At 39.6% G+C, this 25,630-nt stretch overlaps 1 protein-coding gene across 5 annotated transcripts in view; it reads right to left on the bottom strand.

Moving 5' to 3' along the window:
• Positions 1–25,630, bottom strand: part of LOC110089640 (uncharacterized) — a 61,365-nt gene that overhangs the window by 10,856 nt on the left and 24,879 nt on the right. For 4 of the 5 annotated variants that reach the window (XM_078386121.1, XM_078386123.1, XM_078386122.1 and 1 more), the window contains exons 7-11: positions 24,520–24,674; positions 22,914–22,991; positions 6,378–6,567; positions 4,788–4,915; positions 3,036–3,152 (exon numbers count right to left, since the gene is read on the bottom strand). In XM_078386121.1, coding sequence (XP_078242247.1) covers positions 3,036–3,152; positions 4,788–4,915; positions 6,378–6,567; positions 22,914–22,991; positions 24,520–24,674 — 668 coding nt within the window. Of the gene's footprint in view, positions 1–3,035; positions 3,153–4,787; positions 4,916–6,377; positions 6,568–22,310; positions 22,482–22,913; positions 22,992–24,519; positions 24,675–25,630 lie in introns of those variants that run through there. The other variant, XM_078386124.1, reaches the window with a different exon arrangement.

Raw genomic sequence — 25,630 nt, forward strand, 5'->3', positions numbered from 1 at the left:
CCCCAGCAGGAGTTAGGGGGCAAGGCTCCCAGCAGGGTCCAGCTGGTGGTAGAAACCCTTGTGCTGATTTTAAAGAGCACAAGGGTTTGCATCATGTGCAGTGACAGGAATTGCAAATGGACACCCCATGTCAATGAAAATTAAATGACCTTCTTTAAATCTTCTGAATGGGGTGAAAGTATACATTTCCCTACCCCCACGCCCTCCCACAAAAGAAGTAAAAATCATCTGCACATGAAAACAAGGCAATAAAAAAAGAAAAGACAAAACCTAATAGAGATAAACTAATATTGAACACCTTGAACTTTATAAACTGACAGCATTTTGGGCTATAGGCACTCTCCGGTTAAGTTGCAACAAGACTAGGGTCATTAAATCAGTTGGGATTTGGTGAATCAATTATTCTGTACGTAAATTCCACTGATGCATTGAGCCTATTTTAATTGAGACTTACTACATTAAGCAAAAAGGGACGTGGTGGCGCTGTGGGCTAAACCGCAGAAGCCTGTGCTGCAGGGTCAGAAGACCAAGCAGTTGTAAGATCGAATCCACGCGACGGAGTGAGCGCCCGTCGCTTGTCCCAGCTCCCGCCAACCTAGCGGTTCGAAAGAATGCAAATGCAAGTAGATAAATAGGGACCACCTCGGTGGGAAGGTAACAGCGTTCCGTGTCTAAGTCGCACTGGCCATGTGACTACAGAAAGATTGTCTTCGGACAAACGCTGACTCTATGGCTTGGAAACAGGGATGAGCACCGCCCCCTAGAGTCGAACACGACTGGACAAAAATTGTCAAGGGGAACCTTTACCTTTACCTTTTTACATTAAGTAATCTTTGTTTCTTGAGATCCAATGTGGGACAAGAAATTTGTTGATCTACTGGAGTGTCTACACTTATTGTAAATAAATCAAACATAATGTCTCTTTCCAAAGGAAACACAACTCCAGTAAGTGATACAACTAGAGATGAGGATGAATATAAAAATTGATCATTTTTTTCGATGAAAATAGCCAATTCATTAAATATTCATCACTTCATATTCATGGGTTCCAGAGACCGCGACGGATACAAAGGGATGAATATTTACCTGTTTTTATTCGTCCTTTGTATTACAAAAAAACCCCAAACCCATTCTGCCTACTCATTCAACTGATTGGCGGCCGATAGGCAGCCACCCACACACACACACAGCCACCCACCACCACAACCTATCCCCTAGCCCCTTCCTCTCCCTACCTTAGCACCCAGCCCGCCCCCACCAACACCCCTTACCTTAATCGCCGCTACCAAGGTCTTCATCTGGTCTCCCAGCCACGGCATCTAAAAAGGGAGACTGGCTGCCCTTTGCAAAGATGGCGGGTGCAGCTTCATTTAGGCTAGGGAAGCTGTAGCTGCCATCTTTGCAAAGGGTAAAGGTGGGGGCTAAGGTAGGGAGAGGAAGGCGATAGGCTGTGGTGGTGTCTGGGGGGTGTCTGCCAATTGGCTGCCGATCAGCTGATCAGTGGCCAGTGAGCAGAATGGTTGGTGGTTTTTTGTTTTTTTAATAGGAAGGGGTGTTGGTGGGGAGTGGAGGGGGGAAGGGGCCAGTGACAGGGGGTGGCAGCATGGGGGCGGGGTTGTTTTTTTTTAATAACCCCTACGAATCGACAAATAACTTCATTGTATTCTCGAAGGATTTCACAGCTGGGATCTGATGGATGTTGTGGGTTTTTCAGGTTCTTTGGCCGTGTTCTGAAGGTTGTTCTTCCTGACGTTTCGCCAGTCTCTGTGGCCGGCATCTTCATAAGACTGGAATAGGAACTCTGTCCATGCTCTTTTGGCACTTCATGGAGGCAACTTCATGCTTCGTGAGTCGTCAACTTTTGACAACTCACGAAGCAGGAAAACTCACCAAAATGGTGAGCTGTCCCCATCTCTAGATACAACCTTACAAATTCTTAGTGTTTGGAACAGTGGAAGCAGATTATTATTACTCAACTCCCTCTCTCTTTCATATTCACAAGCCATTAGCTACTTCTGTACTAGAGGCTCTATGTCTCATTTTACCAGACTTTCATCAAACATATTTTGAGTTGCAACAGCTTGTTTCATCTTTACTATACTGACATAGTGGGAAAGTATTCATAATGATTTCATCTCCCCTTTACTAACTAAATAAACTAATGGTGTGCCATCAGGTCAATTCTGACTCATGGTAACCTTTTTCAGGGTTTCCTAGGTAGAGGGTACTCTGAAGTGGTTTACCATTTCCCTTCTTCTGGGGGCATTGTGGGATTGTGTAATTGCCCAAGGACACATGGGCTGGCTCTACTTACAGAAGGCACAGTGGGGAACCAAACTCTCAACCTCTCGCTCCACAGTCAGATACCTAAATAACTGATAATAATAAAGCAACAGAGGCTTTCTCACGCACACTATAAAACACACACACACACACACACACACACACACACACACACACACACACACACAAGTTAGAAACAGAAAGATGATTGGGAGAGGCTCACTTCTTATTTTAATTGATACAGAAGAAGCTCACAACTCTACTTCAAAAAAATCAGTCCTCTGTTCCCTAGTGCTATAGATATATAAACACGTAGTATCATCATTTATTCATACTGCAGCAAAAGGAAAGCGAAATTTGTAAATATTTCCACACGCACCACCTTTACTTTCTCTTTAAGAAATGAATTAGTTCTACTCAGATACTCCAAGGACCCAGTTTTCTAGGAAGCCTTTAAGGATGTGATTCACAGCAATTAAATGGTCAGATGTTACATTTGATAAATCAACAGACCTAATGTTATTGTTTGCAGTGATAATATAGTTCATTTTAAAAATAGCATCTTATTTATTTTTTTTAAAGGACAAAACATTGTGGCGCCTTAAAGACTAAGTGCTATATTTTAATGTGAACTTTTTGTCTGATATGCTTGGACATACCAACATAGCTACTGCTTCAAAAACTACACTTCTTTTCTGTTACATGTTTTTTTTCCAAAAACAATGAATGCAAAACATGCACAAGCATCTTACCCTCTTTTGCTTGTTGCTGTGGAACTCAAATCAATGTACGAAAGCTTAGAGCACCTGCCCACCAAAGCTTGAACTCCAACATCAGTTACTTCTTCACAGCCATTAATATCAAGGTGCCTTTAGGAATCAAACCACAGCATCTGGATGTAGCAATCAACTGGCTGGACAGCTTTGCAAAAATGTTTGAAATACATTTGGTGGATTTTTTTAGTACACAGGAAATGTTTATGATCCAAGTGTATAGTACGGTGAACTAGGAAATAAGCATTTAGGATATATATATATCCTAACACGGATTCAAGGCAGTGATGGTGGTTTACTATACCATGAACAAAAGGTTATAGAAGAATCATAAATAACAGAAGCTTTCTTTTAACACACATTCCTGTAATAGCAGAAGAATAAGCCTGAACATCTCCTTTGCAAATCTGCATCAAACTCATAGAACTCACAATATACGAGGTGATTTTTTTTCCTACCTGAAGATCAAAGAAGAGAAGATGCACCTAATATGTGCTTCCATATTCCATATACAGTGGTGCCTTGCAAGACGATTACCTCACGTGACGATTAATCTGCAAGACAATTGGTTTTTGCGATCGCTGTCGCGCTTTGCAAGCCGCCTAGAGTGGTCTTAATTGACTGGATAGGCGGGATATAAATAAAATAAATAATAAAATAATAATAATGTTTTCTATGGACAATTTTCGCAAGATGACAATTTTTCCCCATTGGAACGCGTTAAATAGATTTCAATGCATTCCAATGGGGAACCGCGTTTCACAAGACGATGTTTTCTATGGACGATTTTCGCAAGACAATTTTTCCCCATTGGAACACATTAAATAGATTTTAATTCATTCCAATGGGGAACCGCATTTCGCAAGACGATGTTTTCACAAGACGACGTTTTTTGTGGAACGAATTAACATCGTCTTGCGAGGCACCACTGTAATATACTGTATATAATATATAAAATATTCCATATTCTGTATCATCACTTGTAATGTTGGAAATTGCTTTCATAATAGGAAATGAAACCTTTCACTTTTTTGTTAGCTGTAAACATTAAATGAAGCACAAGAACTCTTGTGGAACAACAGGTGAAGCATAACTTTGAATTTTGCCTTTGACTATCTCACTTACTGTATTCACCTACAACAAATTGATTTTATATCACAAGGTAAAATCCTAGAGCCATAATAAAGCTCTCTGCTACAAAACATGTTGCTAAAAAATGCAGAATTACACCAAGGGTAGAAAAACCTTCCAGTTTTATCACTGCTACATGGTATGTTAGACCACTAATTGCTGGATTAACAGATAAAATAGGAAATAATAATGATGATGTATCTTCAGTCCAATTATAACTATTGAATGGCAGTGGTATCAGAACAGCATGTAAAATAAATCTATGAAACATTAAAAGAATCTGACTGGTTTCGCACTTAGTACTCATTATCATGAACCCAATAAATCAAAGGCAGTATGTGAATTCTCAACAGCAAGTAAAACACCAGGCTTTATGAACCTGTTTTTTTTTTTGTTTTGTTTTGTTTTTCAGTCCTGATTCTTAAGAAACCAATTTTTGAGCAGATCCGGATTCTCCCTCTCATAAACAAGCATTAATCAGCTAATTGGCCCACCTGGGGTCAACTGATGCTATATCCCCTGAAATTACTTAAAATAATACCAACGCTTTAGAAAGACCGAAGAACAAAACTATTTGCAATAGAACTTCCTCAGACATACCTGATTGTAGGTAAATAAGAGCTAATTTCCATCACAGCAATATCAGTTACTTGAGAGCAAGAACTGAGAACCAGACATTCCAGTTCAGGAAGTTTCTTCACAATAAAATGAATGACGGAGTCTCTTACCTGTAGCCCAGGGGAATGGAAAAACAGGAAATGACAATTTGAATGGCTGTCCTTCAAAAATTTCTGGCACAGCCATTTAGACAAAGAAACCCCATGTTGCCTTCTCAACATAGGAAGGACAGAAGCTCTATTAGATCAAAACACTAATATATATGTATTAACACTAAATATATGTAAGGCAGACATTACTATTCTTTATCAGACATTAGTCAAAATCCTGCTGAGTGGACTCTGCCTACACAATGGGAATGAAATCAGCAATGGGAGATTGCTGCTGATTAAAGGCTTCAATTTACAGTTTTGGGACATTACCTTGTCATATTGGGTGCAGGACATGCACACCTGAAACTGCTAGTTTTAATCAGCAGCAATCTGCCACAGCTGCTGATTTCATTCCTGTTCTGCAGTCAGTGTTGTGCAACAGGATTTCAGCCATTGTAGTACCATTCTGGCTTGTGAGAAGAATACAGTATAGTGATATGGCACTGTGGATGAATGCTTGATACTGTGCTTCTGAGTGATGTTTCTGTTTCTGTTTTCATATTTGTATTAGTTGGCTATATTGATTTGGAATGGGGGGAAATTTTTCTTTTTGCAAGCCATTTCAAGATTTGTGCAGTGTGCAGTGATGTGTGAATTTAGTGAATGAATGAAAGAATGAATGAAAATGACTAGATTCAACATCAAAAAGTATGTAAAGACCCATGTGGAGTATCTCCTTCCACTACATTGTACAGGCAAGCCTCTACCAGTACAATGGTGCCTCGCATGACGACGTTAATTCATTCCGCAAAAATCGCTGTCGAATGAAAACCCAATTAATGCGTTCCTATGGGTTTAAAACTCACCATTCAGCGAAGATTCTCCATAGCGCGGCCATTTTCACTGCCCATGCAGCGAGGAATCCGTGCCAGAAAACAGCAGGCGGCCATGTTTTTCACCCGGCAGCCATTTTGAAACCACCAATCAGCTGGCCGAAAATCATCGCTTTGCGATGATCGGTTACCGAAACAGGGAACTGATCATCGCAAAGCGAAATTCCCCCAGAGGGAACATTGTTCTGCGATCGCAAAATCTTCAACGTAATGCGATTTCATCATCAAAGAGAGCGCTCGTAAAGCGAGGCACCACTGTAATGGAATTCCTAGTATCATTGGACTAGAATAATCATTACTGGTAGAAAGACTTGCATGAAGCTAATCAGAAACAAGGCCCTTTGTATGGCTTTTATACCACCTGATTAGTGCAAAGCACTAATCTGGGCAGTTAACAGTCAAATCATAAAATAATATAACAATAAATAAAACATGTAATAAAGTAAATAAGGTAAATAAACCACATCAGACTAGCGAATCAATTGGCATAAACAATAGTTGGAGGGGTAATACACCATTTATGAGAGAATGCCCTGGGAAAAAACTAAAGATAAAAGCTAAAGATAAGCGAGATCATCGACTCTTACCACACTGAGGCCCGTACAGTTGAGACTAGTGAGGCTTCTCATAGAGGTTACTATTTCTGCCAAACAGTCTTCAGTAACCTTGTGAATCCCACCAATGTTCAGAACCTTTAAATGTGGACACTTCACAGCCATAAATGTGAGACATTTGGCAGTAATGGCATGGCAGCCAAATATTTCCAGTTTCTTAAGGCTGGAGAGGGAACCCACCACCAAAAAAGGTTAATGTCATTAACTTAATAACAGACAAGTGTTAACTCTATTAATTGTAATATTAACAATTAATGGTTGAAGTGACAACCGCATAAAGCTATCCAGAACTTTTTTCAAAAAATCAGACAACAAAAAGGTATAACTGCATGCATTCTTGATTTCTGACACAAAACATCATCTGAAAGTATTACTGATGTAACAAAAGCACAGATTAAATGATATAAATATGTTGATCATTAATATAGAAGTGTTCTGAGATAACCCAATTTTTAACAATAAGATCAAATTACAGGACATTTCACATATTTAAATATACTGTATTTTATCTTATTTTAAAAACTGTAATCTTTTAACATAAAATGTTCTGCAATGGGGTTTTCATGTTCGTTCAAGGTACAAAGTATTGGGAATTACTGTTGCCAGTATATCTGTTAAAGGCCCTTAACAGGCATTTTATATGTATATGTTATATGGTGTGATATCCTATAGATTGCTTAGTTTCAGCATCACTGCTACCCTGGAGAAGATCTGCTTGTTTGTAGTTTGTCAGTGCAATTGAAGCTATCATGCAACATAGGGTACTATTTCACAATACAGCTTAATTAATTTAATTTAATGATTGACTAATAGCCCACTTTCTGCCAAAACAGAGGGTCTGGAAACCAGTACCACTCATACAGAACAACTGATCCATAATTTCTGGTTAGCTAACCCAGGACCAATCACACTTATTTCTCAAGTTTGTTGTAAGGCTAAAAGAGGGGAAGAGAAATGTGTATATTGCATTGAGCCCCAATGTAGATAAGGCAGGACATAAATGTAATAAATATCTAAGATTGTATGGTAAAGTGCTGGTTTGTTTTTGAAACTGACATAATGCTAAGGCACTAAAGACAGCAAGAGCCACTGGCTGCCACTGAGACTCAACTATAAGCAAACACACGGAGAATTATGCTGCACATCATAGCCAAAGCTGACATGGGAAAGAGAAGAAACCAAATGCAGGAGCTTCCATTCCCAATACTAGCTCCTGATCTCTTAAGCATTAGTAAACATTTCATGAAGTTGAAAAATAAGTCACTACTAGAGTAAACCCATCAAATTCGTGGAACCAAATCCCCACTAATTCAATGTTGCAACTTACTATGGGACACGAGAAAATTTTATGCACCGTATTTTTCGCTCCATAAGACGCACCTTTCCATAAGATGCACCAATTTTTTAGGAGAAGAAAACAGGGAAATATAATGTTTTCTTCACTCCATAAGACGCACAGACTTTCCACCCCCGTTTTGTGGGGGGAAAGTGCGTCTTATGGTGCGAAAAATACGGTAATTATTAGCTTCTCTTGAGTTTGCAACTCCTGTGTAAATTGTGGCCAACATCAATATTGCATCTGATCTTTTAATGGCCTTTACATTTGGTTTTCTCTCCCACATAAACAAGGGTGTTTCCAGCAAATCTCATTTGAGGAAGACAATTTGGGGGATTGTTATCAGGTGAGACAGGATATAATCCCTATTACTGTATATGGACCTTAATATGCTGTAACTTTACTAATTGTCAGGATCACTGGCATATGTGAACAACACAGCTTTATGTATCTAAACAGTACAAAAAGATGTACGATGCAGTACTATAGCCAAGATTTGGAGGCATTGGGCAAGATGCATAATTGTCCACTCCACACAAAGTATGCATACTTCCTTCATACTGGTGAGAGATAAACAACAAAATAATACTGCATTAGGAGAATGCATTGGACTAATGTTGAACTTTTGACAATTATTGGAGTAACTGTCTTAAAAGGGAGATGGTGTGGTATAACAGAGAGAGTTGGACCAAGACTCAGCAGACCCAAGATGGATTCAAATCCCATCTTGACCATGCAAACTCACTGAAAGGTGGCAGTGGCAAACCATTCCTTGAACATACTGCATGCTTTAAAATCCCTATTAGGGGCTGATGTAAGTCAAAAGCAATTTGATGGCACAAAATAACAATTTATATTAAGAACTGCTTTAGAATGTGTGTATTTAGGGAGAAATATGCACTTTAAGTTTATTCCTTAGAAAATCCAGAGATAGTGCAGAATGTGACTTTGTTATAGAAGCCCTTAGAACTGGCTTCCATGCATTGGGGGCTGGTAGCCACTTTGAAAGTGACCCCATCTGTGGTTCTTTTGGCTTCCAAAAAGAAGGAAAAATAAAGAATATGATTATCACCAAATGACTACTTAGAAAAGACAAGAGTGGACAAGATGCCCACCTGTTTATCTATCTGGCTATCACTACAGCACCACCAACTTCAAGCCCCTTCAGGTGATTTGTTGCATCCGTTAGCACTTTTTTCTCCCAACAATCTCTCCTTTTTCCAGTGATTTCTCACCTGCAGAAGTCAGAAGAATAGGCAAGGAAGAGGAAGAGCACTATGAGCTGGCTCCAAGGATTGGTAAGGGACTCCTTGTCTGCTGGGGTTTATGACTTAGCAGGTGCCCAAAAATGCCTTTTGCCAGGGCACCACCCTGGTCAGAAGGTTAATTAGCATAAAAAGCTAACTTATTTCATTGAACTATAGGACCAACTGCAGGAAATGAGAGCCCAGCAACATGTCATAATATTAAAGCTGAGAGCCACACCATTCAAAATCCTGGTCAAAACAAGAATAGAAGTGTTATGGGTTTTGTTTGACCAAGTGACTGTGAACAACCTCTGACTGTTCATTTGTAAAATGAAGGAAATGAAGGAACCCTCATGAATACATTGAACACTTCACACTTAATCACTTTCTAGCAGAGAATTCTTACAAGGAGGAAGTCATGCATATTTATGGTATAAACTCTGGAAATGAGATTTTAAAATACAACAGTCCCCTCTGTCCCATTGTATATCAGCAAAAGAGTAAATGTGCTAAACATAGAGTGCTTGCTGATCAAGGTTCTTTCCCTCTGTCCATTCTTAAAGGCAGTCACAAATGTCAACCTATGTTTTTCATTAGCCTCAGCCATCCATGCACATATGGGTTGTACATTTTGCTACAAGACATCAGAATACAGTCAATTAAAAATAATATTTAACAGAGAAAGACATCTCCTATATTAGGCAGGAAACATCTTTTGGTCAATTCCAATGCTCCCAAGACTTTACCTGGGCAGTAATGTAGGGTCTTCCATTCACACCATTACACAAGCAGCGATTCATTTCAGAATACTTAATTTAACCCCTGCACAAAGGAGGTCCTGGATAATTCTTTACACAAGTGCCTTAAAACTCAAACCACTAAGGTTGTTAATCCAAAGAAGATACTGGCCTAAGAAACTACTGTACTTTTCCATTTATAAGACACTACTTTTTCCTAAAATCATAACATTAAAAATTGAGGGGTGTCTTTTACACAGAAGTAAGCTAAGATAGCTGAGAACAAAATGGCAACAGGCTTCAGTCATGAGGTTTAGCTTCCTCCAATCATGAGCCTTATGGAAGTGATGTCAGCTGATCCTGAAGATACCAATTGGAACACAACTCCTTGGAGGTGGAGTCTGTAGGTTCAGATTCAACAGAGACTCAAAACATCCGATGTTCTGAGCCCAGAGGCTGAATCCTCAAAGCTAAGTTTTCTTAATTTGTGGGTTAGAAAATTGGAGGGGGGTTTTTCTTATAAATGGGGGCATGTTATAAATGGAGAAATACAGTAATGTGGATGGTTTCAAGAGAACAGTGATTAACACCTATCAGTCATGTGCATGTTTCTACAGAATAAATCTCAATGAATGTCTCATGAAAATGATGTTATGTCCCCCACCGATAATCTTCAAATGCTAGGGAAACTGGACTAATGCAAATGCTAAACAACAACTGTATATAAAGAAAAATAGTCACTACAATTCATTGACTTGCTGAGGACCATTATACACAAAGTTCTGTAGCCTTCCATGGAAAGACAATGGCAAACAGTATGGGATAAACTGAAAAGACATTGGGCAAGAGAAAGATACATTTCAGCCTCCCAGTATTAAAACAAAACAATTACTTGTTCAATGAACATTGTTCACATATCCATCTCCATTGTCTTAAAAGCAGCTAATTTGTATCCTATTCTGCATCCTGCCTGGTGGTAAACTGAAGTTTCCTTCCCAGGATGAAAGCTCCAATTAAGGAGGATACATTAAGAAAAAACGACAACTGCCAATTAAAGAATTTGCAAGGCAGCTGGACTGGAGGAATCCCAAGCCAGAATTAAGACTGCCGGAAGAAATATCAACAACCTCCGATATGCAGATGATACCACTCTGATGGCAGAAAGTGAGGAGGAACTAAAGAACCTTGTAATGAGGGTGAAAAAAGAGAGTGCAAAAATGGTCTGAAACTCAACATCAAAAAAACCAAGATCATGGCCACTGGTCCCATCACCTCCTGGGAAATAGAAGGGGAAGATATGGAGGCAGTGATAGATTTTACTTTCTTGGGCTCCATGATCACTGCAGATGGAGACAGCAGCCACGAAATTAAAAGACGCCTGCTTCTTGGGAGGAAAGTAATGACAAACCTTGACAGCATCTTAAAAAGCAGAGACATCACCTTGCCAACAAAAGTCAGAATAGTCAAAGCTATGGTTTTTCCTGTAGTGTTGTATGGAAGTGAGAGCTGGACCATAAAGAAAGCTGACCACTGAAGAATTGATGTCTTTGAATTGTGATGCTGGAGGAGGATCTTGAGAGTCCCCTGGACTGCAAGGAGAACAAACCTATCAATTCTAAACGAAATCAACCCTGAGTGCTCACTGGAAGGACAGATCCTGAAGCTGAGGCTCCAATACTTTGGCCATCTCATAAGAAGAGAAGATTCCCTAGAAAAGACCCTGATGTTGGGAAAGTGTGAAGGCAGGAGGAGAAGGGGACGACAGAGGATAAGATGGTTGGACAGTGTCATCGAAGCTACCAACATGAATTTGACACAACTCCAGGAGGCAGTGGAAGATAGGAGGGCCTGGCGTGCTCTGGTCCATGGGGTCACGAAGAGTCGGACACGACTGAACGACTAAACGACGACGATAGTACTGCCAGCTTTTGCCAAAGGAAAAAAGACAGTTGGCTCCAAAGAGAATCCTGTACCTCCTCTTGCACTGGCACTGGCAATAGACTGGAGAAAAAGACCCTTTTCAGCTCTGTATTTCTATGGCATCATGAATGACAATGATTTATTCATTTAACTTCCATCTTGCCTTTCCTCTAAAATGTACTGCTCCAGAAAAGCTAGATGACTTTGTGAAGAGCCAGCTAAAGAAGAATGTCATTAAAACCATCACAATAATTAATGCTCATAAGAAGAATTTGAAAGGTCAGATTGGAAGCATGCATCATTACTCTCTTCCTCAAGACATAATGAGTGGGAACTACAGGTATTCACAACTGGCTTTCTGAAATCTTACACCCTATATGTGAGAAGAGGAATGAGGTGGGGGTGGGTGGGTTCACTGTGTTTCTCCAAGGGAAGGGAACAATTCTAACCATTTCTCAGAGATGGGAACTCTGACCACCATTAGCAGTGGTCACGGTGCAGTTTGATTCATTTCTCCTGCCCAAAGTATTTTTGTTTTTTGCACTGCCATTGCAAGTGGTAACAGTGGCAGTTGTGTTATTGTAATCGGGCTACCCTTTTGTTAGCCCCACAATGCCCTATATCTCATGCCATTGCAGTACATTGTTATGGTTCTAATGGTGGTAGAAACACAGCAGAAGTGCCCCCCCAAAAAGTAGTAGAGAAACAATGTGGTTCTTTATTTCTACAGAAGTATGGAAAGGAAAATCTCAAAGCATTTGTTAAGAAAAGAATATTTCTGAAAAATGTTGTCTCTGCACTTTTCATTCTCTACTGTTCAGCATCTTCCCCAGGCCTTCCATATGTTATACATTTTTGTTTCTATATGAAAGCCATCCATGAGAAATTATCTGGATTTCCTTTTGAAAATTTAAAGGGCATTTCTTTTCTATAAACTTGACTAAGAGCCCAATTTTTGCATTTTATCTTTTTTTTAAAAAAAAGGTGACTACATGACTAACAAGTAAGCATGGATTGTTTTGATAGTGAATTGTGTTATTTTGATTGGAAATGAGGTAAAATACTCTTCTGAGGATTGTTTATTTTAACTCATATGTCAAATCAATTTCTTTTTGAAGCATTTTAGCATATGTGAACACCTGTATTGGTGTAAATTGTGTCCTTCTCCACCCTGTGCATGCATGTGGGGAGTGAGAGAGAGAGACAGAGAGAGAGAGAGAGAGAGAGAGAGATGGCAGCCAGCATGAGGGGGAATAAAAAGTCTTCCTTTTAAGTGTTGAATATTTGTACCAGGAAGGCTGAAAGGATCGTGTGGAGAGGGTTCAATTTATTCCCCTTTTCTCTATCCCATGTGGCTTTGACTGATTGAGCTGCTGAGTGACAGCTGAATTTCCTGGCTGATCTTTGTTCCACTTGCCTCTTCACGACTGTGTTTCAACCCTCACCATCATCCCATCTCTGCCTGTCTATTTTCATCGGCAGCCAGCATGAGGGAGCCTCTGTTTGATGTAGTGATATCTCTCCCTTGCAAGCCCTGGGCTTTGTCAAAGGTGGGCAGGGGGTGCACAAGATGGCCTCAATTACAACACGGCTTAAAAGTGAATTAAAGGTTGTCCCAAGATGATGCCCACACTGGCCCACACCATGTGACTAGCACTTGACTTTAATATGATTTCAGAAACCCCAATCCAGCTATTGATTTATGTTCATAATGTAACCACTATGGCCAAAATACTCACTGTAGAAATTTTTGGCATAATACTAGTGAGAAATAATTAGAACCCCAAGCACAGTAGGTTTCACAGTTTAGAAGCAATACAGAAGAAAACGATCTTCTGAGTGCCTGACAAGCAGGCATCTGAAAGTGGTAGAATACAATGGCACACAAATAGCAAAGGACACCACAAGAGTATCATAGGCCAACAACAGCATAATAACTTAAATTGCTAAATAAGGGTAAAAGCAAACATAGCATGTTAAGCATTCACTTGTATTTAGGACATAACCGCCCCGAGTAGACATGGTCTAGAGGGGCGGGGTATAAATAAATAAATAAATAAATAAATAAATAAATAAATAAATAAATAAATAAATAAATAAATAAATAAATAAATAAATAAATAAATAAATAAATAAATGTGTTCAATGTATGCTACTTTTAAAATGCAAAATGCACATAATATATATGGGGTGAGAGATAATTGTTAGGACGACAGCAGATGGCAAGGGACTTTAAGCAAAGAGGGAATTCTGAGCCAATCAAGACTGCACAACCAGCAATGTTCCCTCTCTCCCTTTCCCCCTCCCTCCTCTTTATATATATAAAAAAGATAAATCTCCCTGGATTGTTTGTCACTGAAACATAAGAGATAAAGGCTACTCATTGAGAAGTAGAATGCAGACTCCTTTCAGTATAAATTATCCAAAGGTGGGCAAAAATCCAGTATGATAAAAATATTGATGGACCATTAAGTTAGAGTAAATCAATACATTTTAGACAGGAAAGTACAATAAGCAGGTCCCAGACAGTCCTACGCAGTCTCAGATAAGTTGCACTAAACATGAAGACTTAAAAGAGCCTCTTTGGTCCCAAAGTGTCTTGTATGGTAAGTACCTAGAACCAGTGCAAATCAATATGCCTGCAATAAGTAATAGAAGTCTTATGATGCCCAAGTAGATATACATATGAGATCACACCACATATTTGAAATGTGGGAAAATCCTGCCCAAAGCTGTTATCTGTTATCTGTTTCAGTGGCATGTGCACACTCCTGGCAGAGAGCAGCAGCTCCCATCAGGCAGGGTGACCTCTCATTCTGCCTTTCTGCTTAGAGTTAGGGCATTAGATCAAAGGATTTTTCCAGTCAATCCTAGTAGCAATTAGGTAACTAGTATCCTATCTGAATTCTCACAACATTCTATGTAATCATGCTAAGTTAATAAAAAGAGTTTTCAGGGCGTTGCCTTGAGGCTCCGCTGGCTCTGACATCTGCTTGTCGACTTCTTCGCACTTTCTCTAAGGCTAATTGCCTTCCTTTTGTTCCGTGATCACCTACAGAAATGGACATTGTGCAGTCTGGAAGGAGGATTTCCTTTCTACTGCCCTGGAAGACTAAGTTCTACAGTATATACAAAGCCATATAATACAGTCTAATCCTGGCATACCTTACTTTCCAGATTTCATTGTATGATCTAGGTTCAATTCCTGCGGTGTTACTGAACTTGTCACATGACCACTTAAAATATGCTACCTGTAACATTTCCTCTGGAACAGAAATAAGGTATTTGGAAGTGGACAAACATCTTGTTACTGGCCTTAGCGGTGGCAAGGGGTCAGGGGATAACAGTGCATACTGACAGCTCCCCAGAGATTACCAGCAAGAGTCATATCCATATTCAACAAGAATGTAGCATCCATTGGAAGGACCAAACAATCTGAGCATGTCCTGTCCCACTGTTCAGGTCAAACAAGATGTCAGCATCTGGGTGGCATCAGGGCTTCCCCTGCACCACCGCCTTGGCAGCTGCAAGATTGGGGCCAGCGTGGACCAAGGAAGAGCCCAGTGTTTGCAGGATCAAGCCTTGCTGGGGCAGCAGCTGCCAGGGCTCTCATGAGGTCCACCTGGGAGTCCCGAGGGAAGACCTACTCAAGGAATGACTCTCGCTCCCAGAAGCTGCCTCGGTAACATAGATCTTTGGCTGTGCTCCTGAACTCTGGTGCTTGTGCTCCTGCTCTGAACTCTGCGTTCCTGACCCTGCATTCCTGCTCCATGCTCTGGCTCAGTGCTCCTACTCCTTTGATCCAGTTTTAGTCCTGGTGCTCCAGTTTCTGCTCCCGTGCCCCTATCCTGGCGAGTTGGTCCATGTATGAGTGTGGGCTTGGCCCTCTGTGCTGTTGGCTGGGTCCTGGTGCCCTCGCCCCTGCTGCTGAAGGCAACTCCACACAACCTGGACTCGGACACAAGATTACTGCCAGGGTTTCAGAAAAAAAGGCAGTGGCATGTCCCAGCAAAGACATAGAACCAGAGACATAGCAGTCATCCTTGATTCCTACTTCTGAGAAAGCATGCCATTACAAGGATCCTAATAAGGATCCTAGCATGGTATAGTGAGTGAAGTGACAGATTAGGACTCTAAACAGCAGGTTCAAATCCCCACTTGGCCATGGAAACTCACTGGGGGAGTGGAGCTGGTAAAACTACTACTTAAATATCTCACTCGCACTTATAGGATTGCTGTAACTTCAGTTCTGACTTGACAGCATATAACTAACAAATGAGAAATAAGGAAGAGATGGAGGGAAATAATAATAATAGTCAATGACTGTGCTCTCAGTTGGGAAGCTCCCCTATTAAGGTGACCAGCCAGGAATATGTGAAATGGAACATTACTCTGTACAGTACAGAGCAGACTAGAAACACCTATAAAAACTTTGAATGCTGTGATAACTAATTATTGCTATGACAGATCTTTCACTACCTTGGAACTGCTGACTGTCCTCTGATGAGAAATCTCTTAAGCTGTCTCTACTTCAGGTATGCACAAAAGGGAAGGTAGCGCTCTGAAAGTTTTCAAAGTGGGGACTGTAAGTTTTCACCTGTGTGAGAGAAAAGACTGTGGGCTACTTTCCTTCATGAGAGAATGGACAAAGCAAAGAAAGGATGTCATGCTAATTGTTGTAGGCTGCTAGTATACTGAGCATTAGATTATGACCATTTCTACTTCTGGAAATGTACATTTTAATAACCAGCACCCTATTACTTTAACACCTTATCATTATTAGTCAAAGATGTACCAGGGCACCCTGATTTGGTTTAGGACCCAGTGCAGATTCAGACCAGATTCCATCTAATTCAGATCAGAATTCGAATGAAATTTCAGAAATCTGAATGTTCACGTCTCCTGTTTGCTTTCATTGGGAATTTTAAATGGCTGTAATGTTTATGGTCTTTTGTGGATATGCATGAAATTTTGAGACACAGCAGCTCCCAAGAGAGGATTACTTCTGTTAATTCCAAACAGATAGGTCCAAGGGTTTCTATGCTATCCATAAAATGTGTCTCAATACATATGCTGCTATTCCGCATTATGATAATATTAAGACTTATTCTGTAAGATAGAACAAACATTAGCCAACATAGACTGAAGTCAAAGTAAACATAACCTGAAAAAAACAGAGGCCAAAATATACAGTATTGGAGAGATTATGGGGATAAAAGAAATGCCAGTGCCTCATAAAAGCAATACCAGAGTATCCTTGAAACCCATCCAGAGCATCAGTTAAATAATCAACAATATATACTGTCAAGAGAGTGGGTTTGGATTGGGAAAGAATTAGGAATGAAGGACTAAAGGCTGGAAAATTAAAAAACTGGATGCTGATATGATAAAGGAAAGGGAAACACAAGCTGCAGACAAAAACTGCCACAAAGCACCAACAGAGTAATTTTAACAATTGCAATCTGAGAGAGGTGAGATTCTTGCTCAGCTGGCCTTAGAAGGCAGAGGCGTGAGATCTGGTAAATTGCTTAGTACCCATATTTGAAACATTAAGATCCATCTACAACAAACAGACTGCTAGTCAAATAAGCATATGGACTAGAAAAGCCAAAAGACTATTAGGCTACTGTAGTTTTTTCTGTGTTCTGCTAATGAAGCAAGAAAAGGCAGCAATTAAAGAGCTGAATGAGATGAACAAATATATAAATTGAGGGGCATCACTCAATCCCTCCCTGCAAGCTTTGCGATTAGAAAATGCCCAGATTTGTGCCCAAGACTGCAAGCTAGATCCATCAAAGTCCTATCTCTTCCCCATCACATGGTGATTGATGGTGCTGTTTTGCAATATTTTGAAACATATGTTGTCTATCTTTCTATCTGAATTGATGGATTCAGCCAAACTAATTATAGTCTATCCGGATCTGCTTGGACTCAGTTCAGACCAATCCAATCCATTCTGAACATTATTCAAGCCTCTTCAAATCAGCCCAATTGGTTTGGGATTTGACTAAATTCATTCCACATCCCTATTATTGGCAGTGTTGTTGTATTTTTAAACACATATTGCTTTAATGTTCTTTGCCTGCTATCCTTTCTGATAAGCCATTTCAAAAATCATTGTTTATATTTTAGTCTACTATATTACACTCTGCTCTTTTCTATTCATCTTTGATTTAAAGCAGGAGTTATAGAAATGAACAGTGAGGTTATTAAGAGTGGAAGAGAGAGACAATCATCTGAGTAGCCATGGACTGAGAGAGGTTTGTTGATAGGAAGTTGGATAAGTCCATTACAGAGAAGAGGAGAGAGACATTTAAGAGTTGTCCTCTCTTCTGAATGTTCTCTCAAGCTGAGTACTTTGTGCTACACTGTCAGCTTGCCCTCTGAGCTTGTGTTTCTGCTGTTGTATGCCAGCTTGATTCATAAAAAAGACAGGTGGTTCTTAGATTCCTAGCACAATGTGGCTCTGTATTCACATCCCACACTCATTTACACTTCTCCTGTTTCAGCTAAATGTGCAGATGGGATTTGTCCATGCATGCAAGCCCTACTCCAATATTCCTGTGTTCTCAATCCTTAAAAGGTAAAGGTAAAGGTAAAGGTTCTCCTTGACCAGGGGTGGGCAATTAATTTCTATAGGGGGGGCACATGAAAAATCTGAACTATGTTTGGGGGTTGAACCAACTTTACTTAAAAATAAAATGAAACAGTGATGTTATGATTGTTTTTATTTTAAACTTGTTAATCTTCACAAATACTAAAGAGGCTTTTTGTGGTATGTTAAAGATAAGCAACTGATCAACTTTAGACAAAAGCTATAAATGGTTTTGATGTTCAAAAGTGTCTGCGGGCTGGACAGGAGCAGCTCGCGGGCCATATGTGGCCCTCGGGCCGCACTTTGCCCAGGTCTGCCCTTGACATTTTTAGTCCAGTCGTGTCTGACTCTAGGGGGTGGTGCTCATTCCGTTTTTCAAGCCGTCTAGGTTTGTCATCGCTTTCCTCCCAAGAAGCAGGCATCTTTTAATTTCGTGGCTGCTGTCACCATCTGCAGTGATATGAGCCCAAGAAAGTAAAATCTGACACTGCCTCCATATCTTTCCCTTCTATCTGCCAGGAGGTAATGGGACCAGTGACCATGATCTTAGAACAACCAATAGTTTAATTTTCTTCACTTTAAAACAAAATCATCTTGAGATGCACAGCCATAGATTCTTATTAATATCCAGGGGTGGGGTAATGCTAGAGACAGACAGTTTTGTCTTTAGTTTGGCACATGGACAATATATAATGTGATTGTGGCAGAATACATTTTCTTCTTAGAAAAAAGAGAGCTGGTATTATCCAGTGTAGAATACTCAGCATTATTCATTCTCTCTGTGCTAATAAGTAAACTGCAGGCTGCATTCTCAAACAACCAATTAACATCCAAGTTTAAAATGCAGTAAATTAAATCCAAGTGTTTTATTCATGACAACATTATTAACATGAAATAAGGCTTCCAGTAGGCAAAATCCTACTGTTCTTTCACAATCCATGCATGAGCCTGGAATCTCACAGACTAGCCATCATTCTAATTAAATATTATTCTTTAAAGGTTGCTTTAAAATAGAACAGCAGTATTTGAAATGAAAATTGTACCTAAGATTAATTTTTCTTTTATGATGTTACCAATTAAAATCATAGAAACTGAAATAATGGCAAAATATGATTAATATAATGGTTGTTATGGTTGTTTTTCAGGCTCTTTGGCCGTGTTCTGAAGGTTGTTCTTCCTAATGTTTCGCCAGTCTCTGTGGCCGGCGAAACATTAGGAAGAACAACCTTCAGAACACGGCCAAAGAGCCCGAAAAACCCACAACAACCATTAGATCCTGGCCATGAAAACCTTCACGAATACATGATTAATATACAGTAGTTTGTGAGGATTAATTTTAAAAAGATTATATCAATCACAAAAAACAGGAGGATTAGATATTCCAAATATAAAATACAAGCGATGACAAACCTTGACAGCATCTTAAAAAGCAGAGACATCACCTTGCCGACAAAAGTCCAAATAGTCAAAGGTATGGTTTTTCCTGTAGTGATGTACGGAAGTGAGAGCTGGACCATAAAGAAAGCTGGCCGCCAAAGAATTGATGCTTTTGAATTGTGGTGCTGGAGGAGGCTCTTGAGAGTCCCCTGGACTGCAAGGAGAACAAACCTATCTATTCTGAAGGAAATCAAGCCTGAGTGCTCACTGGAAGGACAGATCCTGAAGCTGAGGCTCCAATACTTTGACCATCTCATGAGAAGAGAAGACTCCCTAGAGTTAGGGAAGTGTGATGTTAGGGAAGTGTGAAGGCAGGAGGAGAAGGGAATGACAGAGGATGAGATGGTTGGACACTGTCATCGAAGCAATCAACATGAATTTGACCCAACTCCGGGAGGCAGTGGAAGACAGGAGGGCCTGGCATGCTCTGGTCCATGGGGTCACGAAGAGTCGGACACAACTAAACAACAACAACAACAACAAAGCAAGTCTAATGACATAGATACCAGATGCTATAATTTAATATGGGTAAAATTAAAGTTTCAACAAGTCAAGAGATCTTTGTTAAAATTTAAAAAAAGATAATACAGTATGAGTATTCTAAAAATGATGGAAACTCTTTTCTGATGTATATACTACATATTTGGAATAAATATAGGAAAATATTAATGCCACCAATTTTACCATTTACAGAATTAAAGAGGTTTCCAGCAAATGTTGAAGAACAAACAAGTTTTTGAGCAAAAAGATGAATAATCGGGAAAAGATAAAGGTAGTATTAGAAAGGGAACAATTTAGCTTAGTTTAGCCCAGTTAGAACAATGGGTATATATAGAGAAAAATGATAAATATAGAGATTATATGAAATTTGAAGAGATAGTAATACAAAAGGAAGAACAAGCTATAATGTAGATGAGGGGAATAATAAGTAAAATGTATAAGATATTATTAGAAATGGAGGATCAATATGAATGTGTAATAGGAAAAAGATTTAGGAAGGCATATAAGTAATGAACAGCAGAAAAATTCATGTGATAAGAGAATATTAAAATACACATTATATTGGTAAGAATAAAAGAAAAAAATTAAGTAGTATGGGGTCTAGCATCTGAAAAATATGGGTAAATATTCTAATGTATGTTCGAGATGTGGTGGGGAAGTAGGTATTATTTCTATATGTGATGGAAATGTGACAATATAATGCATTGTTGGAAATGGATTTTCAAAGAAATTATCAAAATGCTGACATTTTATGTGGGAATAAACCCTGATATGGCATTATTGTCAATGTTTGATAGAGAACAATGGGGATGGACTGATAAAGAATTAATAACAATTGTAGTAACAGCTGTAAGATCAATGATAGCAAAGAACTGAAAAGTAAAATATGAATTTCAATTAAATGAATGATATACAGATATCTGGAATATAGCTATTAATGATGACTTGTCATATTAAGGTGGCAAAGGGGGTTGATACGTAAGAATAACTTTAATGATATTTGAGGATCCTTTGTTGGTTATGTATTAATAAAAGGGAAGGGTTTTGTACATTCACAAAATTCAATACAGCTTTGGAAGGAAAGTGAGCCTTCCTAAATAAATACAGTGGTGCCTCGCATAGCGAGCACCCCGTTTAACGATGAATCTGCATAGCAATGCAGATTTAGCGATCGCAAAAGCGATCGCATTGTGACGTTTTGAATGGGCAAAAATCGCATTGCGATGATCAGTAAGCGTTTCGCTTACCGATCTTCGCATTGCGATGTTTCCCCAACAGCTGATCGGCGGTTCCAAAATGGCCGCCGGATGAAGAAAATGGCCGCCCGCAGTGTTTTTGCGTCCTGCCCTCGCTTACCGAGGCGGCGAAAATGGCGGCCGTATGGGGAATTTTTGCATAGCGGTGAGTTTTTCCCCCATAGGAACGCATTAAACAGGGTTTAATGCGTTCCTATGGGGTTTTCCCCCTGCATAGCGACGTTTCCGGATAGCGACGATTTATCCGGAATGGATTATCGTCGCTATGCGGGGCACCACGGTAATTGATATCGCTCCAATGGCCCTGGCGGAGGAGCGCACTGTTTATGTAACTGTATAACTTAAGTTGCTTTTGCTTTGTGTTATAATGGTTTTTTCTTAAATTTGTAATTTATGTATTGTTCTTTATTTATTTATCTTTACTGATTTAAATAAAATCAGTTCTTGATTTTAAATAAAATCAGTTCTACATGGGTGCATCATATACTTAATCTTCAGGGTGGGTGGATAAGAGGAGCATTTCCCATGCAGAAAAAAACACAGGGACATTCCCCATGCAGAAAAACACAGGCTTACAAAGAATGCAGTGCTTTGAGATGTGATAATGGGTCAATACCTGAGTTAGCATTGAAAACAGATCAGACAAATGCATAGAAATAGAAAACGCTATTAATATTAATGATGTATGATATCTACACAGTGGGACTGGTGAACTTTTCTTAACTGAGGAATAAAATTCCAATTTGAGAAGAGTCTTAAGGACCATATTCCGGATGGTAGGACGGCAACAAAGCATGAAGCACCAGATGCAGCTCTTACCCATTTGAAGGTTTTCCTACCAAGCATACAGAGCACAGCGCAATCCCATGCATGTCACATTTCAGTTCTATGCATAAGTATACCCACTGAAATAGCTTACAGATATGCAATTCTTTTTGCATTTATTTATTATTTACATTTATGTCCCACCTTTCCCTGATGACTTTAAGGTAGCAAGCATTACTCTTTTTCTCTCCACTTTATCTTCACAACAGTCCTACCAATTCATCTGAGAGAGAGAGAGACAAGCCAAAGATCATCCAGTGAGTTTCATTTTGCACAATGGACTAGAAACTAGATCTAAGTTCCAGTCCACCTATTTAACCACTGCACTACATGGGTTTACAAAGCGCAGCTCAGTTTGCTACAACAGCGCCCCAGGCTGCAAAGCACAGCTCCATTCTTCTTGCACCACTAAGTGATCACTGAAAGAGTCACATCTTTGCATTTAATGGCTTTGATTTCCAGATCACACGGTACCATTGCCAAGTATACGTGGGCAATTCTAGTAGAAATTAAACTCTTTTTTGGGGATAATGTCATGTGAGCTGTTGCTACACCAAAATACAAAGCAAAAATCAATAAATACAGTGATACGATAATGCAACAAGCACTAAATTATTGCATTAGGGTTTGCCGTTTGTGCTGGAATATGAATTACCTCTTCCCATGCTTTTCAACCAAGGTTATCACTGAATCATCAGTTAACAGGCATCCATTAGCGGAAAGACACTGTAAACTAAAAACACAGGACAATTATCTTAATTACGTTATACACGTTAGGCAAGTTATGTAGGCCTAGTTAATTTAAGTTTATTTCTGTTGTTGTTCATTCTCTGCATAAACTCCATTTCTGGGCAAGAAAACCCTTCTAATGTGGAACGGATGGTATAATCTGTGGTGGGGTCAGGGCAAGAGATGAAACAGGATTTCCCAGCAGATTTCTGGGCAATTCAGAGTAGATAAGGAAAGCGTTCTAATTCCCCAAAGCAAGTTAATATTACAAGTAACACAAATCCTTTGCTGTGGTTTACCTTCTGTTAGTCACTAATCTCTCAGCCTTCATGTGCTACCTCTATTAAGTGTGAGTACTGATCGTCTGTCTCTGACCTTTCACTGAGACATTTTACTAGCATTTCTGTGCATTTCACTGCACTACTATTGTAGTTTTGCATTAGAAATCCTGATCTGTAGGAAGGCAATTACAGATTTCTGCTTCCATATGCAGACTATTCCAATGTACACCTCATGCACGCCCACAAGTACTTGAGTTTGCCCCAGAGCTATTTATGTTCAGCTCTAGCTCAACCATCCCCACCCCCAGTGAATTTATTTTTCACCAAGGCTCCAGTTTGTGACCTTGATGTTGAAGTCTGTCCACCAACTAGTATAACAATATATAACTTTTTGAATACACACACTGGACAATTACATATATCAGACAGCAGAAGAGATTGGCAGCACAATCATACATAAGGTCATGCAAAAGTAATCCCACTATCTTCATTAGGATTTAATTCCAGGTAAGCATGCCTAGTATTTTAGCCTAACTCCCATAATTTGATATCAGTCTTTATCAAATGTAAAGAGCTCTCTTTTTCTGCTGTATAATAATAATAATCGTGCTATCGGGTCAGTTCTAACTTACAGTGACCTTTTGGGGGGGGGGGTTTCCAGGTAGAGAAATATCACTGGAGTATACATATTGACAGTGAATAGAACAGAACAGAACAGAATAGAATCCTAAATCAGAACATTCCATACTGTGACTTCTTTTTTCAAGTTCTTCATCTCTCATATAATTCCCGAACAGTCTCTTCCTTTTATTTAAGTAGCTGCTTTGTACAAATTGTGCAAAACTGTGACATAATGCTAAATACAATCCAAAGGGGAATACTCAGTGTGGTGTAGCACAGTGGTCCCCAACCGTGGGCCTCCAGATGTTCTTGGACTTCAACTCCCAGAAATCCTGGCCAGCAGAAATGGTGGTAAAGGCTTCTGGGAGTTGTAGTCCAAGAATATCTGAAGGCCCAAGGTTGGGGACCACTGGTGTAGCGGATAGAGTAATGGACTAGGAACCTGGAGACCAGGGTTCTAATCCCTACATGGCCATGGAAACTCACTGGGGGATTGGAACTAGTAAAACTATTCCTTAAATATCTCACTTATCTTGAAAGCACTATTAGGGTTGCTACAAGTCGGTTCTGACTTGATGGCATATAACAACAACAATCCAAAGTAGTCATTGAGGTCTTTGTTTCTGATACCTTTTAGATGCTTTTACGAGGGCAGTGAGTCCTGCATCCGTAGCTCCAGTCCAGCTTACATCTACAGTTGTCAGGTTATGGCAAAAGGTACTTGCATGAAGTAGAATGATGTCCCCCCTAAATCCAGGACCACTACAGCTTTTTATGCTGAGTTCCTGAGTGCAAAAGAAAGAAAAGGCAATTGCAGTGCTCACTGACAAGAACCAAGTATTTTTGTTACTGTTTCAACTATGGATGAGCATGACCCCACTGACTCAGTCCACTCCCAAATAAAAGGACATAGATGTGTGTCCAACCTACACTGAGCCCTATGCTAACAGTCAAAACTAATCTTTGTATGTTTTCATGATGCTATTTGTGCATTTTCAAATTTCAGTTGGAAACCCCATACCCTTGACTGAAGAAAATTAAAATGGTTATCACCTGATGGGGCTGGGAGTGAGGCTGGTAGAGAGGAGGAATTTGCTGGTCATTTGGTCAGGTTTTGCACATTTGTCCAAAGACAGTGCACATCCTTAGTTTCAACATTTGTAAACCATCTTTAGTTATGTCTTTATCACTCATATATCTGGGAGGAATAGCAATAGAACTGTGGTAATGATCTGCATTGAGAGGTTTCCATATTCAGCTTCTGATAAAACTAAGAGGTATACTCAGATACTATGTGATAGGAAAATACTCTCCCAGTTCTGCAGGTCAGAACTGTCAATATTAGGCTGGATAGAAATCAGCAATCTAATTCAACACAAGGTAGCTTTATATGTCCTATAAAAGAGCATAAATATACGACTAATTTAACTTTGGAACTCGTGACAACAGACTAGTTTATTGGTGCTCTTGTAAAGAAAACCCCTTTTTATAAAATTAAATAATAAAACCTATCCTTTTATCCATCGTAGTGACTTAGTTATGACTCATTACTATGCACTGGTACAGTCTGTGGAGGGTGGGCTACTGTGCAAAAAATATATAAATAAGTAAAGGCTAGAATCAAAGTGGAAGGGAAACTGCACAAATGTTTCCCCATCTTGGCAGCCTCCCCAACCATTCTCACACTGGTTGCATGACTGAGCTACTGGTCACTCCTTGTGGAGCTTTCCAGAGCAGATGG

Source organism: Pogona vitticeps, chromosome 2 (genome assembly GCF_051106095.1).
Source record: "Pogona vitticeps strain Pit_001003342236 chromosome 2, PviZW2.1, whole genome shotgun sequence".
Lineage (NCBI taxonomy): Eukaryota > Metazoa > Chordata > Lepidosauria > Squamata > Agamidae > Pogona > Pogona vitticeps.